At 41.3% G+C, this 10,041-nt stretch overlaps 1 protein-coding gene across 3 annotated transcripts; it reads left to right on the top strand.

The window, feature by feature from the left end:
• The first annotated feature begins 807 nt into the window (after nucleotides 1–807).
• gprc5c (G protein-coupled receptor, class C, group 5, member C) lies at nucleotides 808–9,519 on the top strand. 3 transcript variants are annotated; one of them, XM_030078153.1, is made up of 5 exons: nucleotides 808–982; nucleotides 3,977–5,052; nucleotides 6,707–6,807; nucleotides 7,338–7,476; nucleotides 7,995–9,519. In XM_030078153.1, the coding sequence occupies exons 2-5, from the start codon at nucleotides 4,065–4,067 to the stop codon at nucleotides 8,009–8,011; spliced, it is 1,245 nt and encodes a 414-aa protein (XP_029934013.1). In that variant the 5' UTR covers nucleotides 808–982; nucleotides 3,977–4,064; the 3' UTR covers nucleotides 8,012–9,519. The 3 variants fall into 3 exon arrangements, with proteins under 3 accessions (XP_029934013.1, XP_029934011.1, XP_029934014.1); XM_030078151.1 differs by having other exon boundaries at nucleotides 7,338–7,472; XM_030078154.1 differs by lacking the exon at nucleotides 7,338–7,476.
• The last annotated feature ends 522 nt before the right edge of the window (nucleotides 9,520–10,041 follow it).

Here is a 10,041-nt window from a genome sequence, read left to right on the forward strand (position 1 = left end):
TAGGAAAACTGACCAAAAAAAAAAAAAAAAAAAAAGTGCCTCAATAATTTGTTTTGGGTTGAGGCAGCAGTTGAAGAATCTACAAAATTTCTGTCTTTGTAATGTATCCATTTAGTTAGTCAATATATGTAAAAGAAACTGAAAATGCATCTGACACAGGTAAATAAATGGGTCCCGTAGCTTTGCTTACACAACAATACAGTTATCACAGTTCAAATTATCTGCAGTTTGGAAATACTGAGTGACTTCAGCACTGAAATTGATCCTAAATGACTAAATGACATTTTGGATTGAAAGTCTTCCTGCTGAGTGCACAGCTGAAGAGATCTGCTCCTGTTTGCAGCATGCCTCTGCTGCCACCCTCATGCGGGAGAGCACATTGACATGCTGGAGGGACTGGCCACTTCTGACCACCAGATGTCTCTTCATACCAGTTTGATGAAATAATTACTCTGAAATCAAGTCCTCACTGCTCTGATACATGACATCAGTTGATATTAATAAAGAAATAATGATCTTTATACGAACAAAGTAAATCACAGCTGCTGGCCTTGATCCTGTAAAGCAAAAGTGGTGAATAATGATTGTAATGAAAACAGGGTCAGAACAACTGAACGGACCATTTACACGGCTTAATCCACACAGCTATTTTGTGAGGAAACACAGAGAGAGAGAGAGAGAGAGAGAGAGAGAGAGAGAGAGAGAGAGAGAGAGAGAGAGAGAGAGAGAGTCTGTTGCCCCGTCAGATCTTTGGGCGACGCTTTCAAGTGCGCACTGCTCAGATCAATCAATGCAATCAGGGTTTCTGTTAGAGTTTCTCACGACTGCAGTCCATCGTGAACTTTTTCCTCTCGATCATTCATTATGAGCCCAGTTTCTGCCCGCGGCTCGGTCTGGCGCAGGTGAAGAGACGAGTCAGTTTCAGAGATCAACCACCCAAACAGTAAGCGCTGAGGTGGACCATCTGCTGACAGATCCTCAGGTAATAAATCTTACCCATTTTTTTTTTCTTTTTCAATTCATACACATTATTTTGCTTTTTGTCCTGAAGTTGAGTAATACCACCCTTTGACTTTTAAAAAGTTTTGGTGCACTTGAACATATTGGGTTTGTGTGATTTGTAGTCTACTTGATGTGAATCTTAAGACTGATCCGTTTCATATATTTCATCGTTTCATATATTTCATTTTTCTCTTTTCTTTTAAATAAGAAAAGAAAAATACTGATTGCTATCATTCTAAATATGTGCAAATAATACTATGGGTATAGGCAGTGTTTGGATGGTTACTTTTGAAATGTTATAGGGTACAGATTACTAGTTACCCTATTAAAATGTCACTATTTTAATTGCTTGTAATAGCGATGGAACTTATTACATGGGGTTACCTTGTGTTATTACTGTGCTAATGTCTTAAACTTGGTAATAAAGCTGAAAAGCCCTAAAAACTACTGTCAAACTTATGTTAAAAATTGTTCTATATAACTTGGCACACCGGCGGCCTCGAGTACTGGGCATTGATTTGATTGGCAGACGAGAGCAGGTGCAAAATCAAACAAGAGAACCAATCAAAAACAACACTTAACATGCATACTGCTAAATGAGTGGAGCCTTAATTACTTTTTTCCCCAGTCGCTGTAATTGATTACAATTGCTTTCATTTTGTAGTTTCATTACATGCACCAAGTTTCTCCTCAGCATTGGGTACAGGCTAGTCTACCTGCATCTGCTATCAACAGTGAAGAGTCCAAACTATATCTTGAATATTTGTAAAACGTGAATATTTTAGTAGGAAATAGCATAATATTTGTAATACATAATATTTTTCAGCTACTTCTTCAACTACTTTTCAACAACTTATGATAAGAAACATAATGCTGAAATGGGGTTGAAGTGGTATAGGGAAACTGGCAAAAGTAGCATCATAGTAGACTAAATGGCTCAATATTTTAAGTGAGGTCCAAAAATTTATTATAGCATGTACTAAATATTGTTTGTTTGTTTGTTTGTTTGTTTGTTTATTTATTTATTTATTGAATGTTTTGGCCACATACTTAAAATACTTCCTATTAAACCTACTCTCTGATTTCTGCTGAACTTTATTGTGGGTACTCAGCTATAGTAGCCACTGGGCCACATCATGCATATGGGCTGTGTGCGTGTATACAGATGTCTCAAAGAGAGCACTTCTGTGTACTCCTTACGCTTAAGGCTATACTCCATCTTCAAAATCCAATGCATCATCGCTCTCTTTCACCAACCACTTTCACTGTGGCTTCATTTTGACTTATACTTGATGGTATAAGCATCCATTTGTTATACACATGTGCAAGCAAATTGTACATGTGCATTTTTGCGTGGTTGGACGGGCATGCTCTTGCAGCCTTATGCATTATAGCTGCTGTGATAGTAGCTCCCAAAGTGGGACTCAGCAGCAAAATGAGGAATAGCTGATTTTCACTGTTGTTTCTTTTTCTATTAAGACCTTAAGATATTATAAGAATATGTGGGCTACTGATCATAGGTTTCACAGTCCCTCATACTGTTATTGGGCCAAAAAGAAAAAGAAAAAAGGGGAAAAACATCCCTCAGACAAAAACTTACCAGCTAGAAGTCTCTGGTCTTACGCTTATCTGACATGAAAATATTTGGGCCCCATGTTTTAAATGAGAAGAGAAGGAGAAGTGTTCTAGTGCGTGAGACATTTGGCATATATACAGAAAGAGCTGTTAGATAGTTTTCTTCCCAGCATCCTTATATCCTTACTTATTTTATTTTCTCTGATATTGCAATGAAAAGCTGTCTGCTTTTCTCTCCTGCCATGAACATTCAGAAATGACTGAGTATAATACCTAACAGTTGGTCCTTGAGCTCTCTATGGTGAGGTGAAAATGACCTTGATGTCTAAGTGAGAATGGCTGTAGAGAGACCTGTGTTTATATCACCACATGCCTGTTTTGTTTCTGACTGCAGCAATCTCTCAGTTTGAAAACCCTGAGATTGTGAACTAAAATACTGGAGCACTGCATTCATGTTTTTGTGTGCGTGAGCAGAGGTCCAACTCTAAAGCTAATTGAAATTGGAAGTCCATATTTCTTCACTTAACAAGCAATTGACTTGCACAACCCTACATTAGCTGAGATAATTAGTAGAATTGGCGGGGAAATGATATTATGCAAAGGGAATAATCAAATTTAGGTGCATCATTGTTATGATTGAGTGACCACCATGAGGCAGAAGCATTGAGCGTCCACCACCACACATCCATCGATTTGACTCCGGGACTGTCCTCAGCTAAGCGTAATTAGATCTGATGGGTACAAAGAGAAACAGCCTGGCACAGCAGAAAGACAAGTCTGGGACAGTGGAGATGCTCATTCAAAAGGCTGACAATGTTGTTTTTATGTTGTTTAATACAGACTATTCAAAACGTTCCATGTAGCGTGCCACTCCTTGATTTAATATAGAGTGTATATTTGTGCAATATATTCTTATCCACAAAGCCTCAGTTTTTTTTGTAGATTTCACATTTTTCTCCATTCTCACCTCAGTGATTCAAGGTGTACTTTAATCTCGACATAAAGAAACAATGTTTGTTGACACATCCTATGAATGATTAATCATAGAGTTTGGGAAAGAAAAAGCTGGGCTTGAAATTACAGATACATTTTTGATTTGGCAGCCAGTGAGTTTTTACAATTATTGAACCCTTTAAAGCTATTAACAGCAGTTTTATCAGTTTCCATTACGTAGTTTTCTGGGTAAACATTTAAGTAGAAGATGACATCATGGTGAATGTTATGTTTGAAATTCTAGGTGTTGGTGTCTGCATATTGACTCACTCATGTATTATTTGCCTGATAGGGTGTAGACTTCAGTATCACAAGCCTTGAATACATGACGTGTCTTATGAGTCCTTCTTAAGATCTGTCCACATTCCGGCTTTCTCAGACTCTCCCTCTTTGTTCATGTGAACAGGTGCCACTGGGATCCAGGAACGACATACAAGAGATTTCAGCTGTGCTTCCTCTGCCCTGCACCTATTCCTTGGTCTCTCTCAATCTCCATGGCTGCCAACATCACACCCCAGGGCTGTGGCCCTAATGTGGACTCTCTCTACTACAACCTGTGTGATCTCAGTGCAGTATGGGGCATCGTGCTGGAAGCCTTTGCCGCAGCTGGTGTTGTGTTTTCAATTGTGCTTTTTATGTCAGTGCTGGCCAGTCTGCCCTTCGTGGTGGATAAGAATCTCAAGAGCTCAGTGGCTCTCAATGCCTGCTTCCTTGTCTGCACCTCTGGCCTCTTCTGCCTGACCTTTGCCTTCATTGTGGAGAAGGACTTCTCTACCTGTGCCTCACGGAGGTTCCTCTTTGGAGTGCTGTTTGCCGGATGCTTCGCCTGCCTGCTGATGCAATGTGTGAGGCTGAACATCCTTGCCAGACGGAACCGTGGGCCCAGGGCTTGGGTCCTGTGCCTGGGAGCAGTGGGGCTGTGGCTGGTAGAAGTGGTCATCAACACCGAATGGCTAATTATCACAGTGGTGCGCCACCCGCAACAACCACTGAATGCCACAGCCGAACCCGACAGAGCCACAGCGATACCCTGCAACATTGTCAACGAGGACTTTGTCATGGCATTAATCTACGTGATGAACCTCATCCTGGCAGTGGTAGTGGCAAGTCTGGCCATCATGGCAGGCAAACATAACCAGTGGAAGAAGGAGGGATCCTTCATCCTTTTGACAAGCTTGCTTTCTGTAGGTATCTGGGTGGCATGGATCGTCATGTATGTGTATGGGAATGAGACGAAAGGGGGTCCCACATGGGATGACCCAACCTTGGCCATAGCCCTGGTGGCAAATGCCTGGGTGTTCCTGATTTTCCACACCATCCCAGCAATGTGCTGTTTGGCCAGTGAAGACGACAGCCAGCAAGGCTATGGAGAAGACCTGTACCCCAGCCGAGGGGTCGGCTATGAGACGATTCTCAAGGAGCAAAGTTCCCAGAACATGTTCATGGAAAACAAGGCTTTCTCTATGGATGAACCCAACCAAGGTATGCAGTGTATGGTCCCACCTTTAATGATATCACCACTCAATTCCAATGTCATAACGTTTTAGAAAACATTTAGTCTCAAATGATGCATGATATCTTTACAGTTCACTAATCTGGTTCCAAGAATGGTACTCTAATCTCCCTGAATGACACTATTTTAAACAATGATTGCATACACATAGTCATCATTGTTTAACCCTATGAACAATGTTGAACTGGAAGTTCACTGAAAGGCTCACAAGGGTTTGCATCATATTTTTCTGGCACAGAGTTTATATGGGGAATACCTATCATTCTCTGTAACTGGGAATATTCAAGAGTACATGCTGTGCTTTGTTCCTAAAAACAGTTTGTATCATAATATCCCTTCCTCATTATAGGTTACCCAGAATGACTGTGATGTTCGAAACAAGATATCTGAATGTCACTGGTTACAGCTGAGCAATCAATAGAAGTCCATGACAAAAACTTGATTAGATCAGATAAGACCAAATATTCTGCAAAAGGGTGTTTTGTATCTATGAAATGACCCCACAGAATTTTGAATGCTGATGTTTTGATGCCAAGCTGAACGGTATCTGATCCTGCAGTAGCACAGCCAGACAGAACACTATGTTCTGCAGCCTACACCCCTTCGTGGCTCTGTGCCTTTGATGCTGGCCAGGGTTGATCATCAGGACTCTTGGTAGAGTGGGTGGGATAATCATAGATGGTAATGTGGATGGCGCCACATAGCCTGTCAGGCCTTAGAATGTTTTTTCACTGGTCTGTCAGCTTCTCGGACAACTGTTTTGTTTCAGTGTGGTGTAATCGAAGATGAATCTGTCTTTTTTCAATCCAAAAATCTGACAAATATTTAAGTTCTTGTTACTGTATTCACAACCTACTTTGTGATATGATTGGAAAACCACTGGAAAATGTTCAGAACTAGTGGTTCTTGGACACAGTAGCAATATTGAACTACACCTCGACCTTTCCTGTCTAGGGATAAACTTACAGAGGACTTTGCTCCTCATGTTGTGGGCTCTGACCAAAAAGTCAATGATTGCCCTCAGCGTAAGGACAAGAAAATTCAATCAACATGACAACTTCTGTAGCTCACAGTTTACTCCCACCATTGATCCAGAGAGAATGCACCATTCCTTATGGGTTAATGAATGTCTAAATATCTAACCATATCCCTAACTGGCATATCACACACAAACACACTCCCACTCAGTCTGACTCCGATTCCCACCAGAAACATCACGGCTTCTGTTTGCGCTGCCGTGTCTCTGTGGACACTGAGGTGTGGCAACAGTCTCATCCAGGGGAGATATTTCACAGGAGGAGCAGGCATTCTCACCTCAGAGAGCGGCAAAGTTGTCTCGCACATCCATCCATCTGTGCTGCCTTTATATAGAATGCATAACTGAGAGGAGCAAAAAAAAATAAAGGACTGATAATGTCTCTTTTGCTCACAGTCTTTTCTTGTGGATTAAAAGCTGTGCATCCTCAGTGTGTGTGGCATAGAGCTTTAACAGACGGTTGCCTGGGAACATTGAATGTCTATGAGGCGTAAAGCTATTGCATGGAGAGGGCCTGTTTTCATAAATTAAGGTCAAGGGTGACAAAATGATGACGTTTGTTGCTTTCCTCTGCCTTTTCCTCCCAGGTTCCAAGCATGTGTCTCCCTACAGTGGCTACAGCGGTCAGCTACGCAGTTCAGTCTACCAGCCTACAGAGCTGGCTCTCATCAGCAAAGGAGTGGGAAATGTGAGTAGGCCTGTTTACTGCAGTTTTTTTTTGCATACATTTATTTGTACAGTTTGTTTATGACGTTTGAAGTTTGAAGTTTTGTTTATGTTTCTGACTGATTTACTGTCAGCTAATTTACTGGTGTCACACTCACACACATGCACAAACACACTCACAAGCACATACTGTACATTCAGAATGTAGTAGGCAAATTACCACCTGGATGAGGAACCTACAAGCACAATAGCAAACGAACTGTGAGGCCTCCTTCTGAAACAAAGTCAAAACTGAATGCTCTACAAACAAGCCAAATGAGACAGAAACAAGGTTGCACAAGAAAATAAGAGGACAGTGGCAAAAGAGAAACATTGTTACATAAAAGCAGGTTGATAGAAATAGGTCCACAGAAGTTATTTAAAGGAGAGGCACAGACTCTGCCTGCCTAAGCTCCTTGGGGAGGTCATACCAAAGAGTTTGTGGTTATGGGTCCGTTTCTTCCCACACTTCTTGGGTGGTTTTGTCATGGGCCATGTTATGACTTCACGCAGCACCAGACGGAGTTGTCCTATGACTCGGCCATCCCCAGGGCTTCCACCAACTCTGCAGCCAACAGTGGGACCAGCACCCCCTCACTACACACTGACATCGGGGATGCCCCACACACGCAGACTAACGGCAATAGCGTAGGTCGTACCTTGGCCCTCGATGCTTCACCCCTCTTCACTCCTCACTTCTCCTCGTCTCTCCTTATCCCCTTCCTCCAGATGCTTTTCTATTCTCTAGCCTCTGCACATCTAGTCCTTTCAGCTCTTGCTGTATCCATAGCAACTTCTTCTACAGGTTGCCTATGAATCACTTCTTTGTTTGGCTTTTTTTCCACCTTGTGGAGCTCACTATCCATCTCTCATGGCCTTGTACCCTGTTCGTTCAATATGCTGGATGGACTGAGTGTACTCCCTACTTCTTCTCTACCATCTTTTTATCTTAGTGAAACACATGAAAAAAAAAAGTGTGTTGAGTAAGCATGTCTCTTCTGGGTCTTCTCTTACATTTTAATCTTTTGCATATTTCCATTCCTTTTTTGTTTATCTTATAAAAATCAGCATTTTCTTTCAAATCTTATTGTGGTGCTGTTTTGATATATGCTGAGTTAAAATTATAGTATAGTGTGTTTAACTATATCATCTCTCTCTGTCACTCCTCAGGTGAATGGACTGCATAGGAAGACCCAGTGGTGAATATGCTGTGTCTCTCAACGGCCTGTCCAAGACATTTCATTTTTTGTATTTTAATTTGCACCTGCTGACTGTATTTTAGCTGTTATCCATGGTTCCCTAAGCTGGTTCTAAGTGGAACCATCAGTCCCAATATTTGGAGGTGAGCGCTGGGTCATCACCGCTGATGGAAAACAGTTAAACCTCCGGGTATCAGACAGTATAGAGCTTCATTTGGAAGTCAAAGCAGGGGGCGAAGCTACGGCTTTGCTAGAGAACAATGACTTTTTGCAATGGTCGCCATTTACTGAGAATGGACTGTGAGCTCTCTCTGCTGGGCCAAATGACACAGATGAAGAGTGATGGTGCTGACAGCGCAGAATGGTGGAAGAGAATAGTCTCCCTAAGCATTAGGAGTGTTTTTGGCTCAACATGATTGTGCGGCATGCACACACATCCTTACACAAACACATACACAACATTCACAAAAGTTCATAACTGTTACTGCAGTGGCAGCTACACTAGAGCAACAGGTGTGAAGTAACATACCTGCTATAATCCCAGAAGTAGAAATGCAATGGAACATTGCATACTGAGCATGGCATCAAGAGAAGATGTGTCTACAGAAAGGACTATCATAGGGTTATAACTTATAATCACATACACTCATGTAAGATTATTAGAAAGGCAGTGTGCACTGACAAGTTTAATTCTAGGTGTCTACATTTTTTGTGCCTGGATTGTGAACATCGTTTGTAGCACACAGAAGTCACACATCAGGTTGAGCTCCTGGTATTGAATTAATGTAAATATGTTGTTAATGTGTCAATGGTTCTTCACTGCATGAAAGCCTTTTATGAATATGCATATTTAAAGCAAACTATTTATAGCACTCTTGCGTGCTATTTGATTTCTACAAATCAAACCAGCATGAGCATATTGCCTTCATTTTAATGAATATGTTGATTGCACATACTGCAGCCACTGATTTTGATTTTAATCAGAATAAATATTCCCTTGTGAAATTATCAGTGCCATGTCATCTAGCCTACATCTTATGAAGTTCACGTGAGGATATTTTCTTTAGGAAAACTGGATGATATTGTCAGGTCATTGGTGTCTGGTGGGAGACGGCATCTCAAAGGGTAATTACATCGGAAATGGAAACTGACTCCCCTCTGTCGTCCCATTGCACAGGTCATTTTCATACTCACCAGTGATAAGGCTGTGCGACGCCGCCCTCAGGGTCTTCAAGCGTCAGACAGAGCTAGAGGTCTCTAGACTCAAGGTTACAGTATCTGAGGCTACTGTCACGTTTGCCTCCCAGACAAAAGCAGCTGTTCAGAGACACTTTTTCCAACAGCTAATTTAACAGAAGGATAATTGGCATGTACTGTGTAGCCATGTGTGTCCTGTCACTGACAAGAATGAGTCATTGTTTTATCTCTGGAAATTGTTAATACTCATTCTTATGTTTGTTTTCCCCATAATTTCATTATACCCCATTAAAAAAAGTAGTGAGATAGCTTTATCTGAATAAAACCACAGCTTGTGTAAATCAGCCTCTGATAAACTACTTCTTGTTCCACACACAGCATGACTGTAGTTCTTGGCAACATTACAAGCCATGTTATTGTTTGATTACACGCTGGCAGATGGTATAAAGGTCCAGTATGCACGACATGAGAGGAATATTACTAAAGCACCCACACTCAATCATATTTGTCACCACATGCGATCACAGTAATGGATCCAAACCCAATAACATTAGATGGCTGATTTCAAGAAGGACAACAAAGGGGGTAGAGATGATTGATTGTGGTTTGAGTATTCTTTTCTTCTTTTGGTGTCGAAGCATGTCCAGCATCTATTACTATCTACTATCTATCTAGTGGTAAAATACATTTTAGTAACTCAACATAGCTGTTCCCTACTATTGGAAAGATTGCACTGCACAGCATCCCCTCTCGGCAGAAATCTATTATTAGAAATATGTAGCTAGGTTATCAGTTTGGCAAAGTGTATGCAGGTTTTCACC

This window comes from Myripristis murdjan, chromosome 19, assembly GCF_902150065.1.
Source record: "Myripristis murdjan chromosome 19, fMyrMur1.1, whole genome shotgun sequence".
NCBI lineage: Eukaryota > Metazoa > Chordata > Actinopteri > Holocentriformes > Holocentridae > Myripristis > Myripristis murdjan.

Bases quoted from the DNA above. Each gene is read 5' to 3' on its own strand.
- gprc5c (XM_030078151.1), top strand. From the start codon at position 4,065: ATGGCTGCCAACATCACACCCCAGGGCTGTGGCCCTAATGTGGACTCT. The intron at 6,808-7,337 runs GTGAGTAGGCCT...GACTTCACGCAG, and splicing joins TCAGCAAAGGAGTGGGAAAT to CACCAGACGGAGTTGTCCTA. The intron at 7,473-7,994 runs GTAGGTCGTACC...GTCACTCCTCAG, and splicing joins CGCAGACTAACGGCAATAGC to GTGAATGGACTGCATAGGAA.